This window comes from Juglans regia, chromosome 10 (assembly GCF_001411555.2).
Source record: "Juglans regia cultivar Chandler chromosome 10, Walnut 2.0, whole genome shotgun sequence".
Lineage (NCBI taxonomy): Eukaryota > Viridiplantae > Streptophyta > Magnoliopsida > Fagales > Juglandaceae > Juglans > Juglans regia.
Genome location: NC_049910.1, coordinates 11,715,328 through 11,734,274, shown reverse-complemented (window position 1 = coordinate 11,734,274; position 18,947 = coordinate 11,715,328). Strand labels below are relative to the sequence as shown.

The 18,947-nt window shown below is 36.3% G+C and overlaps 2 protein-coding genes across 3 annotated transcripts; one reads left to right on the top strand and one right to left on the bottom strand.

Moving 5' to 3' along the window:
- Positions 1-299: 299 nt before the first annotated feature.
- LOC108995852 (protein disulfide isomerase-like 2-3) lies at positions 300-5,978 on the top strand. Of its 2 annotated transcripts, XM_018971487.2 has the most exons (10): positions 301-521; positions 1,665-1,823; positions 2,227-2,340; positions 3,584-3,741; positions 3,919-4,018; positions 4,548-4,724; positions 4,808-4,953; positions 5,376-5,522; positions 5,605-5,698; positions 5,746-5,978. In XM_018971487.2, exons 1-10 carry the CDS (start codon positions 315-317, stop codon positions 5,827-5,829), a joined length of 1,386 nt encoding a protein of 461 aa, XP_018827032.2. In that variant the 5' UTR covers positions 301-314; the 3' UTR covers positions 5,830-5,978. The 2 variants fall into 2 exon arrangements, with proteins under 2 accessions (XP_018827031.2, XP_018827032.2); XM_018971486.2 differs by having other exon boundaries at positions 300-521; positions 5,605-5,978.
- A 2,350-nt stretch (positions 5,979-8,328) lies between these two features.
- On the bottom strand, positions 8,329-18,093 carry LOC108983732 (centromere/kinetochore protein zw10 homolog). Its single transcript, XM_018955475.2, has 14 exons — positions 17,334-18,093; positions 17,010-17,147; positions 16,552-16,719; positions 16,122-16,283; positions 15,640-15,873; positions 15,400-15,549; positions 14,838-14,930; positions 14,289-14,384; positions 12,641-12,769; positions 12,432-12,509; positions 12,134-12,292; positions 11,898-12,048; positions 11,735-11,817; positions 8,329-9,280 (listed from the first exon to the last, which is right to left on the bottom strand). The coding sequence occupies exons 1-14, from the start codon at positions 17,907-17,909 to the stop codon at positions 9,197-9,199; spliced, it is 2,301 nt and encodes a 766-aa protein (XP_018811020.1). The 5' UTR covers positions 17,910-18,093; the 3' UTR covers positions 8,329-9,196.
- Positions 18,094-18,947: the final 854 nt, after the last annotated feature.

Below are 18,947 nucleotides of genomic sequence, written 5' to 3'. Positions count from 1 at the left end.
ACCCAAAAGTATTTCTATTTCTTTTTATAATTATCTGAGTAACCAATGCAATGAGAAACTCCTTACTCATTGAAAATTCCAAACTAACACGTGGCGTCCTATCTTATGTTTGAGCTCCGAGAAAAGTACTTTAGCCAATGTGATCATCTTTTCACACGTGTCTGAATTAAAGCTAGGAAGCACGAAGACTCCACGTCACCTTTGCTGGCCTTGTAAACTATTTTACGAGGAAGTGACGTGTAAGTCTTTGATTGGAGAATACACGTAGCTCTCTGCGCTCGCCTCCAACGGGAAGACAAACCAGAGGGACACAGATGGGTGATTTTCTTCCGCTCCGAAATCAATTGAGAGAGAGAGAGAGAGAGAGAGAGAGAATGAAAACAAAGAGAACGTCGCTCAAATCCCTATCAATCTGCTTCGTCTTCTTATGCTTTTGCGCATTCAGATTCAATCTCTGTCACGCACTCTATGGACCGTCCTCACCAGTGGTTCAGGTCAACCCCTCCAACTTCAAGTCCAAGGTAATATCTTTCTACCTTTTCTAGTGCAGAGTGATCTCTTATACTTACATTTCTCGAATACGAGATCTTTTGCGTACGACGCTATTTCTTGCTAAAAACTGTAATAATAATAATATCTCGGAGATATTACCTCGGAAAATTAGACTTTGATTGCTAAATGGGCATGCTTTGATTTTTATTTTAAATGTGTATGGAGTATTTCTTCGTTCGTATTCGCTTGATTCATGCTTTTAGATCTGATTTTACAGTGTCGTGGTGCCACTACTAGACTTATTAGTATTAGTATGAGTATTAGCATTATTTTGGTGTTGGTTGTTGGGATATTGGTTCAGTGTATGATTTGGTCGCAAATTTCTGAGAGAAAGAATATGATTTGGTAATTTTGGAGTCTATGAGGAGCCATCTGTACCCATAATTGTATTTGTTCATTTATAGATATACACACGTTTACATATATTCTATCGGTACTAGATTGGCTTCTTCCATTAGCTTTTGTACGTATCTTAGAAAACTTACTGGAGCGTCATTCATTTGCTCACATTTGAAAATCGCGTCAATTAGTTGTACTCCTCTTACTAGACAAACATCAAGAGACTGAAAGGAATTGGAGATACAATGTGTTATGCATTTGCGAGTGGCGTTTTGGGTTTTCTCCAAACCACCTATATTGTAATTAAACACACTGTCCCCAAAACAGTCATTTTGACAAATGTTTTGAGGCAAATTCTTCGTTTGCGATGTTAATGAAATTCTAGTCTTGTAAGAAAACACACTCTGTCCCAAGCCAGTCATTTTAACAAATAGATAATTTCTTCGTTTGAGATATTGATGAAATTCTAGTATCACCCTATATGTACTAGAATTTCCCAACTTACTCAACTGTATAGTCTATCCTTTAATGACCATATGAGGCACGTGGTTGGGATATGTAATGATAATCACATAGTTGATATGTAATGATAATCACATAGTTTTATTTATCATTTCTTCTCTCTGTAGGTAAAGTACCATTGTAATTGTTTGTTAAATTTTTATACTACTAATTTAATCTACCTATTCTTGTGATAATTTATTATTTCAAAACCAGTGTGAATTCTAGCATTCCTGATACTCACTATGATAAATCAACTTTGCTGATAGCAGGTTCTGAACTCGAATGGAGTTGTCCTGGTTGAGTTCTTTGCACCATGGTGTGGCCATTGTCAGGCGCTAACGCCGATATGGGAGAAGGCTGCCACTATCTTGAAAGGCATCGCCACCGTGGCAGCACTTGATGCCGATGCACACCAGTCCCTTGCCCAGGTTTGGAATTGTTTCCTTGATAATAAAGTGTGCCAACAAGAACTGCAGAATTGGAGCAAATAATAGACGTTTAATAGTTTTGCAATAATAGTTGCAAATTGGGAACTCATATGTTTAATTGGCTGAAAATTACTAGAATTGAAAGTAGTTTTCTCTACTTGTACTTACAAGCAGTAGCATAATATGCATGTAGAAAGATGGGAACTATTTTGTTTCTATTTTTCATAATAATCTTGTGCATTTCCTCAAAGTTTGAAGAAGAAAAGGTGGGTTTGTGTTCGTAAAATATTAGTACCTGGTCTGAGATAATTATGGTTTATCACATTCTATTGCTGACTCGTGATTGCTGGCTCAAAAGTAAACAAAATCTTTGTTTGGGTGCTTGGTGTGTATTTTCCTGTAGGAATATGGGATTAGAGGATTTCCTACCATAAAGGTGTTTGCACCTGGAAAGCCTCCAGTAGATTACCAAGGAGCTAGAGACGTCAAACCCATTGCAGAATTTGCAGTTCAACAGGTTTGTTGTGATTTGTTAACGCTTACTGTAATTAGATGAAGATATTCTATAGTTTTCCTTCTCCTTTGGAGTAAATTCTTTCTCTTGGATGGACAAATTTGTATCAATTTGATGCTGTCATTAATAAATCAAGAAGAATTAAATTTTGGCTGGTTGCATACTCTTATTGGAAACTGGACTGAAATAGATTATGAGATGGCTAGTTTGAGTCCAAATAAGACAGTGCACATTACCCAAGCTACAGAAAAGGGGGCTAAAGTTAATGGAATGCTTGGAATGGTACTGCTGCATTGATTCTACCTTTAAATTTTAATGAATACCTTGGTTAGTTTGTATCACCACAGAAATGTTACATCTCTTATTACATGTGTCCTTTATATAATTCAGAGATGGTGGCCTGATGTCTTTCTTCTACAAAGCCAAACAATAAGTCACAAAATATAAGTAATCTATCATCTTCCTCAAAACGACTACTCCATATACTGTTCTTTTGAATTTTAATTTTTTTTTTATCATTAGAAACAACCAAAAAAATCTGCTTATGAGATAGTCACACTTACTGCTTCTGATGTGCTACTGGTTTCAATGTCTTTTAAATACCATATTTGGACTGCCTATGCACTGATTCTGGATAGTAGTTTGTGTTAAGTAGGGGGATGATTCCTGTGAGGTCAAAAACATCAATTTACAAGGTGAGAGGTGATATCCCAAGGCAGGTCGTGATGTAATCTACCATGTACTCAAAATGGGTTCAACCTACATTTGCACCTATTTATCAATGGGAAGTTACTTATAAAAAAAAAAAAATCAATGGGAAGTCCTTCATTTTGATAAGAAGCCTGAGTTTGACATTTGAATGACTGACTGGTTTTCATCTTCCTTATCATTCAAAGTTCATTCGTAGATTTGTTGTGCAAAACAATCATGTATGTGGATGATGTCTTGATTATAAATGTGTCTCCTGTAAAACTGTTTAACAAAATGTAGGAATCCCTCTCTATTGGTGATGTTCTAGAAAAGTTGGATGGTTGTATTGACGGTAAATAATATCATTTTGTTCAGTTTTATGATTGAAGTTCCTATATCTTATAAGAAAATTTATGATTGGAGGTTTCCGGTTTTTAATTGATCTGTATATGCAACTCAGTGCTCAGCAGATCATCTTTCTCACTCAATCATGTGATGCTTGAACTAAGAACTTCATCTTGCATTACCTGAATATTTTTACTGCATGGTTTGACAGATAAAGGCACTATTAAAAGAACGATTAAATGGAAAAACAACCGGTGGTTCAGATGAAAAATCCGAACCTAGTTCTTCAGTAGAATTGAATTCCAGCAATTTTGATGAACTGGTGCTTAAAAGTAAAGAACTTTGGATTGTGGAATTCTTTGCACCTTGGTAAGTGGTTTTTGTTGGCATACATTTGCAAGCTAATTTGGATCTATCATCTATGGTTGCCATCTTAGCACATTTTGATCATGAATTAAATGTATAGTAGCAGTCTTGGAAGTACCTAAAATACTTTCACATTTCTAGTTTTGACGACGATTCTTGTCCAATTTTCTTCTTTAAAAGGTGTGGACATTGTAAAAAACTAGCTCCTGAGTGGAAGAAGGCTGCTAATAACTTAAAGGGGAAGGTGAAGCTAGGTCATGTTGATTGCGATGCAGAAAAGGTGAGCCTGAAATTTAGAAGTGAAGTGAAGTAAGAAACCATGCGATTTAGATTTCTTGATTCATTTATTATTAGCATTTTCCTCCAGGTGCAGAGATGTAATTTGCTTGCCTACATTTTTTTCCTCCGCATACTCTTTAAGTGTAGGTTGAAAGGTTAAAAGTGTTTCCAAGAGTTGTGTAGATATTGTGCCATGTGGTCAACTCTTCCATATAATTATGCCTTTTGAAGTAATATCACATCTACATCATTTATTTTTATAAGTACCCATTCATAATTGTGACTACAGCAATCTGCCATGGTTTCTCCACTTTTCTTTGTTTTTATTGCTTTAAATACTGTTCTTTTACATGCATGCACACTGTTTATGCACATGCAGGTTCTTTCATCTCTGTTTTTAATGATCGCTTTCACATAATGCACTGCGATTGCCAAACCCTTGGAGGGCAGTTTTAAGAAAGTGTAAAGTCTTATTTTATGCACGATTGGCTTTCTTAGATCATATGGTTCTGATAGGTTGGTTTTACCAGTCTCTGATGAGCAGGTTCAATGTTCAAGGGTTTCCCACTATCTTGGTGTTTGGTGCTGACAAAGATAGTCATGTCCCCTATGAGGGTGCAAGAACTGCCTTAGCAATTGAATCATTTGCTCTCGAGCAGCTGGAAACAAATGTTGCACCTCCCGAAGTGACTGAGCTGACTGGCATGGTAAGATTACTTAGCTACCAAAACTAGTTTTATAGAATCCTAATCAAGGAAATGCACTAGCTTTATGTAATTTTTCCATGTAGGATGTCATGGAGGAGAAATGTGGTTCGGCTGCCATCTGTTTTGTTGCTTTCCTTCCTGACATTTTGGATTCCAAGGCTGAAGGGAGGGACAAATACATTCGGCAGTTATTATCAGTTGCAGAGAAGTTCAAAAGGAGTCCATACAGGCAACTACCTTGGAGTTCTTACTTGCCATTCTATTTAACTCTTTTCTTCCCTATTGTTTACTCTCTCTCTCTCTCTCTCTAAGATAGGTTGTTTAGATTTTTTATCGATATCAAGATATTATGCTTGCATCAAACACTTCTATTTAGGCCTAGTTTGGATACACAAAATCATCTCATCTCATCATTATAATTTTCTCAAACTTCCACATAAAATATACTAAATAATTCAACTTTTTTAAATCTCAAACTAAAAATAATATTAAAAAAATTATATTCTAACAATATTTTATTTAACTTTAACAAAATATCCCATCTCATCTCATCTGACTGCTTAATAAACACCTCTAGTGTTTCGAAAGATTCCTTTGCCGAAATGGTTAAAAGATATCAAAACAAATATTATATTTTCATGGATGTTACAGCTATGTCTGGGCAGCAGCTGGTAAGCAGCCGGATCTCGAGAAGCGTGTGGGTGTCGGTGGGTATGGATATCCAGCTTTGGTCGCATTGAACGTTAAGAAAGGTGCATATGCCCCACTTAAGAGCGCATTTGAACTTGACCAGATTATGTAAGTTATGTTTCCTGCTTTATCTAAAATACCAACAAAGATATGAACAGAAAAGTGAATATTATTTTATGTGGTTTATCAGAGAGTTTGTGAAGGAAGCTGGACGTGGAGGAAAGGGCAATCTGCCTTTGGATGGCACTCCCGTGATTGTAAAGACAGAACCCTGGGATGGTAAAGATGGAGAGATAATTGAAGAGTATGAATTCTCTCTTGAAGAACTCATGATGGAGAGATAATTGAAGAGGATGAATTCTCCCTTGAAGAACTCATGGGGAAGGATGCTCCAAACAACGATGAGTCGTTATAAACTTGAAGCAGGATAGCAGAGACACAGAATGAGATTTAAGTCTATAAACGATTTTGTTGTTACAAGCAACGTATTTGTGTAATGTGGCTTCTATAGTTTTACTGCATTTGGATGATTTAAATGACTTTTTTTTCTTCCTTCGTTTTTTTTTTTAAGTTTCTAGGCAAGACAATATTAATATAAATATAAATGATAGTACAAATGGTGGGGGGAAGGGGATCCCAACAAATACCCTAAACAGGTTTGTACTAAACAAGAATGAAGAAACAATAAACGGAAAATAACATTGAAAGCTGGTCTTACGTTTCTTGACGTGGAGCCAATGTGTTACTGTTTGGGTAACACCCCGCTACCTACCATTAAGAAATACGTTATTTTTAGAAAATCACAAGAGCCACTGACATTGACTTAAAAGATTTAATTTCCTTACAGAAGCGCTTGATATAAAGATTATTTATAATAAATAAAGTCGTTTTCTCTTAAAATATTGAGATCACAAGAGGGAGTGTGTGGAAGCATTTATAAAAAAAAAAATTTGAACTTTGTATTATAAAAATCATAACTTAAAATTTTTGCATATGATCTAGGTTACTGTCATGCTTTTGTGGACCAGGTCTCGTCCTGTAGCTGTATCTCCATAAATTTTCTAACTTGGGATGGTTTAAAAACATAAAATAAACTAAAATAGTTGAAAACTCGATAAAAAATTCATTATAACGTAAATATACTTAACATAAGGTTTTTCATAATCTGAGGGAAAAAAAAAAAGATTTTTCATAAAATATATATTCTGAGAATTAAAATCATGATCATTCATATGTATGCTTATGACATGCATAACTTATCTTGGCTTATCTTACTTATCTTACTTATTATACTAGCTCACTCACTTAATCATGTGTGTAAAGTTGTGCATTGGCATCACATCCTATGGCCATAAGGGAAACCGCTAATAGTATTCTAGCATACTATGGAAGACCATATTTAGGTCTGTGGCTTGCACATCCACCCATAATACATACATAACTATAATATGCGGAATGAAACATGGTGAATGACATATTTGCAAATACCATGACATGCATAAGACATAAACACTGACTTCCAAAGAACTGGCTTTAATAATAATATATATATAACTAACTAACGTATGTTAATTCTAATTTATGATCAAATTACTTACCTTGTAGCAATCATCCAAGAGCGACTGATTTCCTTTCATGGGTTTGGTGCTAGCTAGAGAGAGAGAGAGAGATAGATTAACTGAGAGCTTGAGAGAACAAACGTGAGGGATGTTGTGAGAGGAATGAGGGAGTCGGCTATTGGCGTGGTGAACGTAGGACAAGCACGGTGCTAGACTGGGTATCTTGGGTTCAGTCGTTGCATTTACGAAGGTTTATGATTTTTCTAAATAACACACGGAATAAAAGATATTTATTGAGAGATTTGGGAGAAGGTGTTGATGAGTTCAAGTTGGACTCGGTCGTGATCATTCAAGAAGAGTGTTTGAATTTAAAAATATGATCTTGTAATTCATTCCATGTAGGATTGGCAGTGACTGAGACTGTGTAGGTGATTTCAATCAGCAATATTTTAAATTGAAATAAATTTGTAGTGGCCGATTTTTAAATGCTAAAATGAGTCTAACTCGTTCAATAAATAATAATTGAGCCTAATTAAAACTCTTAATCAATATCAATAATTTATAGTTTATGGTTTTATCCAATATGGCACATTAAATATAATTTAAATCTAATAACAATTTTCAATATTCCGACTTTAAAAATTATTGGGCCAAGTCCTTACCGGGTGATTAATAATGCATGCAATCCAATGTTGGATTGTGGTGAGGTTCTCTCAGCAAGATCCCAATCGAGGTGGTTTGTCAAATATGTGTTGTTGGAGTGAGGAGCATGAAGCTTATAGAAAAGTAGGACTCAGAACTCGGAAGGAAGTTGAGCTACAGGAGCTTGGCAGTTCAATGGGAAACATGCACGTCGATGTCATAAAAATGAGATTCTGACTAGAGTAGGTGACGGAGCAGGGTAGCAATAATATCGGAGAGTGGTGCCCGGGTGTTGTTTGGAGGTGGGTTTGTGCAGATTTACTGAAGTTCTTGAAAGAAAAAAACTGAGAAAAACAAAGGAGATAACATTAAAAAGAGAAAATAGAAGAGTAGTATGGTGCAGGGAGGGAGGTTTTGGTTAGAGGTTTTAAATAGCTTCTTTTTTTTTTTTTTTTTTTTAACTGGTAGTTAAAGTTAGAGGTGTAAACGAGTCGAATAATATGTTAAGTATTTTTGTTAGAAATATGATTTCCTCTAATCTCTACGAATATTTAAAGTACTTTTTATTATAACATAAAGATAATATCTAAAAATAGTAAATACGATATTATTCGAATTTATACAAGGCCAAAGTTTATACAAGTTGCATCTTTTAATAATTAATCATATGATTTTATATTCACTAATGACTTGTTTAATAAATTCAAGCTTGATCAAGCCAATCTCGAGCGGCATGTAATATTATTTATATACGGCTCAAGTAAAAGTTATTCCAAATCCTTGCTAGGAATGTTGTCCACTCCCTAATTGTTCGAGTCTTAAAAGCATAAATGCTATTATCAAAGGTTTAGTGTCGAGGAGCATTAAAAATGTCGAAGTGGGATATAACATTACACATTAGTAGTGGCAGTCATTTTCAAAGGGAAGGGGAAGGAGGCATCTTTTGCACCTACCCTTCCCCTCGCACTCTCTCTTTCTAGCTCTTCGCCCTCATCCTTCTTTAACCTCTTCTTCAGCACAGATACACTCTTCACCAGTCCATACTACAACCGTTTTAGTTTAGCATGTGGATGATTTTATCTTCGGTACTTGACAAGGAAGGTAGTCACAGAGATGTTCTCCAGTCAATCACATTGTTCTGCTCTTTTTTCTTATGGTAGCAACCGAGTTTCCTTTCTGCTTCACAAGCTGCCCATCAGGCGTCCCCTTCTTGGCCAAAACAAGTATCTGCTGCCTGAATGATACCCAACAAGATTTCGATAAACACAGCATTCATCAAGTAGTAGTTTTTGGCAGCTCCCAAAACTCTCTCTCTCTCTCTCTCTCTCTCTCTCTCTCTCTCTCTCTCCTCTGTACAAGTAAAATGATCTCTAAAAACAAAAACTGCAGAAGAGCAACTTCTTTTGCTTTTCTGCTCCTTGCATCAATTGGAATTTTGGACAACTTTTGTTTCTGTTCCTTGGATTGCCTTAAACTTATGGAGAAACACTAACTGCAGCACCAGGATGCCGTGAGGCCATTAGTAGACTAATTTACTCTTCTTTACTTGCAGACATTTCTGAGAAGTTCGAGTGAAAACTTCTAAAACCTGGACTTTTCTATCCTCCATAAGCATTCTCTTCTTAAAGGTGAATCTGTAAATATGGATTTGATAAAATCTTCCACCTGCAAAGATGAATAGCTTACAGAAATAAGGAAAAATGTATAAACGATATAGTAAAAGAAGATTACAAAAAATGAAAAATGAAAATGTACATAAGAAGCTTCATCAGCAGTAATTTTCATAACTTGTCAATGTCGTATATCCACCATGTGAAGGTTTATTTTTAAGTTCCACAGTTAGAGAAGACAAGAACGCCAAAACATAGACAAAGTTTACAGAAAACAGAAACTAGTCTGGAATCATAATCTCTGTTTTTTTTTTCATATTTCCTTAAATCGAACTTCAGTACTAAGGATAGATGAGATGATCAACTCAAGTAAGCTTTACTCCCAACTGAAAGGGGAAAGCTCCATGAACCACTTTTGTAAGTAAGCTCTATTTCAGATCCAATTTAAAATTAGACTTTTCCATAATCAGGTCTTTCTACTTCCACCCATTAAAACTAGATGAGATAAGTTGCAGACGTAAACCCACTAACGGATGAAAACATAGGGGAAGTTCTATTGAATATCTGCCAATATATAATTATAATTCTAGGAACTTCAGTGGCTGAAGGCTCTTTTAATTTGTGTTGAAGCTGTCTCCGGTCTAAAGGTGAGTCTTGCAAAGTCTAAATTGGTCCCGGTGGATTCTGTGCGTAATATTCAAAGTTTGGCGAGGATGTCTATAAGGCAAAGGCTATTTGGAACAGCGTGCTTGAGCAGATTGAGAGGATGGAAAAGGATTTACTTGACAAAAGGAAGAAGAATCACATTAATCAAGAACACTCTTTCTAACCTTCCTATATACTTTTTATCTTTATTTCCCTAACCCGCGGGTGTAGCAAACCATATTGAGAAGATTGTTTGTGCCTTCTTGTGGGGTGGAATAGGGGATGAGGCCAAGTTCCACCTTGTTAGTTGGGGCAAGGCGTGTTCCCCAATTTCTAGGCTCTAGCTAAGGGTTGGGGGTAGAGGTCATTTAACAAGGCCCTTCTTAGGAAGTGGTTATGGCGGTATCATCAAGAGGGGGTTATTATGAGAGTGCTAGCCTTGTGTACTTGGGCTACGCCTACTTTTCTATCAATAAAATTTTAGTTTACCTAGAACAAAAGTAAAAGTGCTTTTGGGAGTGAGGGCGTGTTTGGTGCTCTAATGATATGAGAGATGTTCCCCCAGGTCTAAGGTTCAAATTCCCTTGAGTGCAAACAATCTCTAGGGACCATCAAATTGGGGTATGTTTTCCTTGAATTACCCAAAGTGCACTTGCGGAAAACTTTGGCCTATGCACCCCCAAGATTAGTCGGGACGCTGTTCTCAGACACCCGGTGCCAATTAAAAAATTAATGTGAGGTGCACATGATGTGGGGCTGTGGCAAAATATTAGGAATGGTTGTGGGGATCTTGCATGCCACTTCAGATTTGTGGTTGGAGAGGGATCCGGGTCAGATTTTGGCATGACATTTGGTATTGATGATAGGGCCTTCAAGATTGCATTTTCCTGCCCTACTCCGGGCGTATGATTAGGAGGCCTTGATGGCGGATCTTTTGGACAGCTCTAGTGCTCTTTACTGTGGAATGTTCACTTTATTAGATCGGCCCCAAATTGGGGAATTAAAGCTATCTCCGAACTTTTCATCTTGTGACATACTTCAAGAATTGGTAATGTTGAGCTGGAGAAGATGATTTGGAAATGCATATGGGGGCCCAAGCCCCCATATGGAGAAGATGGAGAAGATGATTTGGAAATGCATATGGGGCCCCAAGCCGCCTTCCAAGGTGGTTTTTTTTTTTGGACTGCTTCTCTTAGAAATTTTTTTTGATAGTTAATAAGAGAAATTTTATTCCAAGTACGCAGGATGCATACAAATGAGAACACCTACTTACTAGCTGAAACAGAATATAACTAAAGCAAAATACTGACCATAACTTGAGGAAGCGTGGACTTATTGTCATGGATTGGTGTTATATGTATAAAAAAAAAGTGGTGAAATTGTGGTTAGGATCATTTGGGACGAGATTTTTAGCAAGACTAGATTTGCATGGGTCATGTCCAGAAACGTGGTGGATTTTCTTGCTAGTTGGAGGGGTTTCCAAATTGCTGGAGTGTGGAAATGAATCCTCTGTGACACTGTGTCTCATGTGTTGCATTTTGCTGGAAATGAATGGTCAGAGTTTTGCGGATAGGGAACCATTGGATGATCATAGATGCTTCTTTTTCCACATTTTATCCTTGTGGGCTTCTGTTATTGTTCTCAATGGGGCTAGTTTTCATGATTCTCTTGTATCCGTATCTAGCTTCTAACTTTTATCTAGGTGTTCTCTTTGTATATCTCCTGTGTACTCAGGCTTTGCCTAATTACTTGTTTCAATAAAATTTTATTTTGCCTATAAAAAAAACAGAATGCTGGGAACATCAGAAGGTACTATATTACACAAGCTCAACAAAAGCACATGCTCAAACAAGTCAAATCATACCTCTGATGATGTAAAAGAACAACTGACCAGCTCTCCACTTTCCCAAGCAGTGGTAATGGATTTAAGAGGCATATCTAATAATTCTGAGGAACATTAAACGTGGAAGTAAATAAAGGATATCCACCAATTTAAAAAGAATTTAAGCATAGGAGAGAAATCATGCCTGCCAATTTACGGATTTTACATAAAGATGGTATGAGATTATCAACCGAGGGCAATAAATCCTCTTGTGGCTTCTCCTTTTGCCCAACAGCCGTCAGGGATTCAAACAAAGAAGATAGATTATCCAACATCAGATGAATCAGTCTTTGAAGCTGGGACATTAATATAATGGATTAGATTGCTTTTGATACATTAGCATGCCAAAGATACAAAACCTTAGAATGTCTGATGGACTACCTGTAAGGTTTCATCTGCAGCTATGTCATCTAAAAAGAGAATATCTCTCGTAATTCTAGTAAAAACCGACTCTAAAACCATACACATGCTTTTCTTGTAAGTTGAAGGCAGCAAGAGTGGCTCCCATATGATATGTATTTTCTCCAGAATGAAAATGACCTGATCAAAGAATTTCTTTTAGCTCCATCTAATCGCATAAAGGAATGGCTAGACGAAAATAAGAACCATAAAAGAGGGATCCTTTTATTAGTAAGAAAGAAAGAATTAAAAGCACCACCCATAAAATTTACAGCAATACCTGATCTACACTAAACTTTGCTAATTCGAATTGTTGCTTCAGATGGGTATTCTGGAATCCATTAGCACCATCTACAGCCTAAAATGAAACAGAGTTTTGATACAGTAATAAAATAGCACTTTGCAAGTTCTATAAGGCAGATAAAAATCTAAGCTTTCATAAGTAAAAGTCAGATTTATATGATGTATTCTCTCAAGACAAGACTGTACCTCTTTTAAATTAAATATAATAAGTTGAATTTGCTTCTGCAGTATTTCTTCTGCCATAAGATGAAATCGTGGAGCAATATCCGCAAATACAGTGTGTTCCTTAATAGAACTTGGAAAGTCTGACCGATACTGAAACAACAGAATCAGATGTATAAGCCAGCAAACAATCTAACCACCACAAGAAAGATAGGACCGAATTTCTCTACTATTTTCCTTGGTGCTCTTTGGAGGTATAAGGTGCTTATGGTATGGGCCTATGGAAAAAAACATTGAAGGGGTTGGGCCGTCTTTTCTCAACACATTAGACTCATTGTAGGGGGATGGTTCTAGGATCAGTTTTTAGCATGATATTTGTTGTGGCATAGAGCACTCAAGAACACTTTCCCTACCATATATAGGATAATGTGCAGGTCATCGGTGGCGGAGTTATTGGAGATTTCAGCTGGTTCTACTCGGTGGAACGTTCAATTCCTTATGCGTTGGATGATTGGGAAGTTAGTTGGGGTTCTTACAGAATTCTTCAATTTATAGTACTCTACCGGATTAAGGAATCAAGAAGCAAATAAGATGTCAAGGAGTCCCTCTGAGAAAGAGAAATTCTCTGTCCGTTCATTCTATAGGTTATCGCTAATTAGGAGAGTAACCACTTCCCTTGGATGAACGTTTGGAAGTGTAAGGTGCCTTTAAAGACTGCTTTCTCTATATGGACAGTAGCATTAGGGAAGACATGACCATGGACAACATACAGAAATGCCAAATTATTGTGATCGACTGGTGCTGTACCTGTAGAAAAAGTGCAGAAACTGTGGACCACTTGTTGCTTCATTGTGAGGTTGCCAATGCCCTATGGAATGACATTTTTGGCAAAGTTTTTTTTTTTTTTTTTGTTATAAGTACATTTTTGGCAAAGTTGGGTTAGCACAGGCTATGCCTAGGGGGGTGGTGGTTCTTCTTGCCAGCTGAAGAAGTCTTCATGGTATCCCGCACGTCGCAGGAATATGGAAAATGGTTCCCATATATCCCTTTTGTGGTGCATCTAGAGGGAAAGAAATGATCGGAACTTCGAAAATAAGGAACAGTTGCCAGAGGAACTCAGCAGATTCTTTTTCAACATACTCTTTTCTGGGCAATAGCTTTAGATTTTATTTTTTTTTATCAGTAATGTCCCCAAGATTTATTAAAACAAAATCCTTTTTTTTTTTAGATTTTAATGGGCAATGTTCATGATTTTCTTGTATCTATTTCTTCTTCCTAGCTACGTGTTTTCTCTTGTATACATCCAGTGTACTTAGCTATGCTTACTGATATTTATAAATTTTTATTTATAAAAAAATTATTTTCCTTTGATAAGAAACAATTGTCATTAAAATTCATTTTTTTTTTTTTATAAGTAATTTTCATTAAAATTCATTACAAAAAAGAAAAGAAACTTTAAAATTTTATTAAGATTAATTATGTAAAACCAAGTTAAAAAAAAAAAAGGTTCTTGGAAGATAAGTTCAATTACTAGGTGTATATCGTGGTCTTATCATATTCGAGATCATACCTAAACAATCATAGATGCATGTGCATCGGAGAGAGAGGGAGAGAGAGAGGGGAGGGGGTTGTTTTCATGAATACAGTAGCATGTAGAACACTTCATTCATACCTCAAATGCAAGCCCAAGTATCTCTTGTGAGAGATAGAGACAGTCATTGTGCATGAGAACAGCAACCTGATTGATGGAATCAAGCTGTTTTTCTAGCTTCAAGAGTCAAAAGAGAAGGGAATATATGATATTAGAAAATTAACCCAGTTTTCATTTGATCATGAAAAAACCAGAGATATTGTCCAAATTCTCTAGTAAAAAGAAGAAAAAATATAGGATTAAATCTAACAAAATTTTGCTTAATGAGGTTTCATGGGTAAATTTCAAAACTAGGAAGTAAGATTAAGCTAAAAGAGAACCAAGGCTAGAAATTTGGAAATTGGTAATAATAATAATAATAAAGAATAAAAAGGGTGATGGTCATCATTCCCACGACTATTTTCAGAAGATATCTTCAATAACATTGAACCCAAGCTTTTCAAAATGTTGGGTTTGTTTGTTGCCTATAAGGATTTCTTTAGAATTTTAGGCATAAACACCCAAATCGATGCCGTAATAAGATTTAGAAATTCAACTTTCATTTTATGCAATTGCATTGCATGAACTAACCTTCACGGGAATGACAACTTCATATAGAAGTATAGCATCCCTAGCAGCATGATAGAATTCCAGAGCAACTCTGGTGGATGACAAGCAAACATCCTGCAAAGAACTGCCATTAATCACAACCACACCCTCAAAGTATTATAAACACTGATTGGTGATTTAACCAAAGAATTTTAAGGAACACCAGAAGATTCCTTCATAACCAATACGAAATCACCTAGTTCTTGTTATATAGAAATCATACCATCTAGCCCTTAAGATTTCAGATAACTTGTTACTTCAAAAAATTATATATTCCTTATTTAGTGATAAAAAAAATTATATATTCCTCTTGGATTTCTGGTCAGCATCTCATTTAAAGTTTCAAAAGTTTTTTTTTCTTTTATAAAAAAGTTTCAAGAATGTTTCTGTTTTTTATATGTTTGGATAATTTTCCACCAAGTGAAAAAAAGAATGTAGAGATATATAATCACTTTTGAATTTCAAGGGTTGGCAAAAAGGTTTACATTTAAATCATTCTAGCCTAACAAATGTAGAATCACATTCTGTCCTTTGGTCTATTTACCTTCAGCGTCTGATGCACTAGCTTCATTAGTTGAGTTGCTGCTTTAGACACCACACACCTCCCAGTCAGAAAAAGCAAGTCAACAACTTGTTCGTAAGAATTTACTGCCATTCCATTAGTCTTAAATACAGGACCTTTCCTTGTGTATTCCTATTGGGCAAAAGGAGTTCGTTATTTTAGAAGCCAACATCCCTAAAATATAGAACTCTAAATGTACTAATACTGGGCCAAAAAGCTCACTTGAGGAACGTCAAAGTCACATTGTATAAGCAATTTTCTAGCATTTGCCAAGATTTCTGTCTTTTTCCTAGATGCAAAGTGAACCTCAACATTTTCAGCAAAGTTGGTCAACCTTTTATCCTTATCATCTGATGCTGAAATAAACCTCATTTCCTTTAAAGCAGTCTCAAACTGAGACGTACTCTCAATTATCTTCTGAAAGTTACTGAGTTTTGAAGCATCTTCAGGTACAACCTGGAACAAGAAATCTTACATAATCAGATTCAGATAAATAGGTGAATGCAAGACAAGTTGCTATGATAAAATCTCCATAGCATGAAGAATATACAAATGAATGATTCTCATATAATGTCACCAAAAAACGAATTCCCTGGCTTATGTATAGTCTTAATTCTCATTGAGTCTGTCTATCGCAAGTTGAGAGCAAACCAAGTACACAAGGTAAGTATAGCATCTCCCAAAAAAGATTTGTGAAAACAAACCTTGGAAAGAAAGTTACAAATAATAAGCTCTGATATCCTTGGCCACGTTAATCTTCCAAAAGATTGAATCCAAGAATCATTTTCGAAGCATATGCATTTGTAGATAAACTTAACAACCTGAACAATCCCCAAATAGATTGCCTCGCCTTCAACATTTTCAATCTGAAAATTATAAGAAAATTATTTTCAGCACAAAACTTTGAAACATTCTCAATCTGAAAACTATGAGAAGAGTATATTTAGAACAAAAATTACCAGAATCTATGTAAAATGCAAAAATGTAGAAAGAAAACAAGTATATGACCATGGTTAAATAAATGAGTGTTGTAACAATTAATCAAAACAACGCCAATCAAATACACCTGAAGAAGCCCATATAAATAGACTCACGAACAGTGAAAAAATTACAGTGTCAATGGACGATATTTACCTTGGCTGATGGTAATATGTTCAATATTGCTTCAGTCATTTCTTTTGAGTCTTGAGTTAGCTCTTCCAAAAATGAAACTGGCACTCCATGATTTACCACAGGAGTGACAACATACTTAATTATCAAATCTGCTACTTTAGCAAGTCCATAATCCAAAATTCCAACCACCTATAAAAGGGCCATAACAAAATTAGAGAAATGAACTCATTGCAACGCATTCTGGCATGAGACCTCCAAAAGTAAATGATTTCTATCACCAAAATCATTCCATTATGGAAATGTTAACAGACATCTTTAGCTTTTAAGAAACTGAACATAAACCGATGCAGATAAAAACATACTGGCTTGCACACGTACAAACACTCACTCAACATACACATACACTCATACCTTCGTCCATATATATTTATACATATATGCATGCTTACAGACATAAATAAAGCATGGATTTAACTTACATCCATGGCTTCAATAACTGTTTGCAGCTCAATCCCATCAATTTCTTGAAGGCTCAATTGATATTGGACTCTGAGTCTACAAGTGTCCCGCTCGTAACGCACCGCAGTTTCCATGAATTTCATTAGCACCTCTTGAATCTACAAACCCAAATCCAAGACATCTAAAAAGACAATCACAAACTCAATAAAAATCAGCAACTTTCCAAACACTCAAACCCAAATTCTTAAGGTGTTTTCATTCATTTTCCCCAAACAGAGCCTAAGAGGAAAACAAACAACTAAAAACTTTTCTTAAAAGAACCAATACCAAAACAAAATTCGCACCTCTTCAAAGCAATCCGACCACTCCTTCTTCAACAATCCGTACACCACTGGCTCTGTCTGTCCCTCGCTCTGATCAACTACGTCACCGTAGCGATCACGAACCCTCAGCGCCTTCTCCAAGTCCCTCACTTCCTCAGCGGCGAACCTGAGCCGTCCATTCCGCATGGCTTCCCTGGCGCCCTTCAGCCTCTCGCTCGTTCCTACGATTACCCTTGCCAGCTCCAACAACTCCCGACTGGTCCTCGCCTCCCTCGTCTTTGCGGTCAGCTCCTCGACCGCGTCCCTAATCTCGACTTCGATCGGACGGTCGGAGGTCAGCCGCAACAGATCTGATATATCGGCAGAAATGAGATCGGACTGGGAAACGGCGTCGTTGCAGAGGGAGAACAGGTTGGAGAATTGGTCGTGGTGGGAGACGATGTAGGACTGCACCTTGGACTTGATGTGGAGGGAATGGGAATCCAGGCGCTGGATGAGGAGGCGGAGATCCGGCGCCGAGAGAGGGCATGTCGGGTCGGATAGATCGCGGGCCGAGAGGAGGTCCCGGACGTTTATCGAGTCCCACAGGGCGTCCATATATGCGTTCGCCAAGATCCGACGGCTGCGACGGGAGGCGGCGGGCAGTGTAGAATATGGAATACAGCTTTTGAAAGTAGCGGGAGCCGGACAGAATTTGAACGGCGGAGAGGGCTAACTTGCGCCGGAGGTAGTGGCAGTAGAGTTGTGTGATGCTAGGCCCATTTTGAGGAGAAAATGACGTGGCAAATCGTGTTAACGAATTGTATTTATATTGTGTTAAATTATGAATAATATATAATTTGGATTAATTTGAACACGATCGGTTGAGTTAATAGGTTAAAATTTTAAATTCTAACACGATTTATAAAATAACAAGTTGATACAAAATGACTTGTTTTAACTTACTATAAATTAATTAAAAATATATCGATACGATATGATATGTTTTAATTTGTTTTGATCCATTTTAACTAATTGATGTAAATGAATTGAATTGATTCAAATAATCTATTTGACTTGGTTAATATTATTTTACATAAAATTTATAATCATAATATCTCTCAAAAATATTAAACTAACTATATAAGTCTATTACAATCCAAACAATACAAACACCAAAATTACAATTCAGAAAAAGTGTGAGAGGCGATCGTGACTAGTGAGAAATAACTCAACTGAAACTTGAGAGATAGTTAGAAAATACGAAATAGGGTTAAGGTATTTTTGTTTTTAGATTAAAAAGAATATAATTATAATTTTGAGTAAACAATTTAATAGGTCACCAACGGGTTAAGCGGGTTAACTTGTTAGTAATTCGTTAATGAATCGTGTCTTAATAAGTCAACTTGTTTTGATCCGAACTCGTTAATATCAGATCTAAATTCACTAATTTTATATTGTGTTCGTATTGAATTAATGGATCGTATCACATATTATCACTCTAAGAGTACAAGAAGGTCTAATAGGCTTAATTTGGGAGTGGTCTATTTCAAAACTCAGCGTTTAACATGATATTGTAAATTTTTTAAATAACTAGTAAGAATTCTATGTGTCTTTTTATGTCCGGTTGAAATGCGTTATCATAGAAAATAAAAT

What these genes read in the sequence shown, in the direction of transcription:
- LOC108995852 (XM_018971487.2), top strand. Translation starts at nt 315, where the DNA reads ATGGGTGATTTTCTTCCGCTCCGAAATCAATTGAGAGAGAGAGAGAGA. An exon ending in GTGGAATTCTTTGCACCTTG is followed by an intron (nt 3,742 to 3,918) that starts GTAAGTGGTTTT and finishes CTTCTTTAAAAG; the next exon opens with GTGTGGACATTGTAAAAAAC. An exon ending in TTTGAACTTGACCAGATTAT is followed by an intron (nt 5,523 to 5,604) that starts GTAAGTTATGTT and finishes GTGGTTTATCAG; the next exon opens with AGAGTTTGTGAAGGAAGCTG.
- LOC108983732 (XM_018955475.2), bottom strand. Translation starts at nt 17,909, where the DNA reads ATGGACGCCCTGTGGGACTCGATAAACGTCCGGGACCTCCTCTCGGCC. An exon ending in CAAAGTTTAGTGTAGATCAG is followed by an intron (nt 12,293 to 12,431) that starts GTATTGCTGTAA and finishes TTCTTTGATCAG; the next exon opens with GTCATTTTCATTCTGGAGAA. An exon ending in GTTCTTTTACATCATCAGAG is followed by an intron (nt 9,281 to 11,734) that starts GTATGATTTGAC and finishes TCATCTTTGCAG; the next exon opens with GTGGAAGATTTTATCAAATC.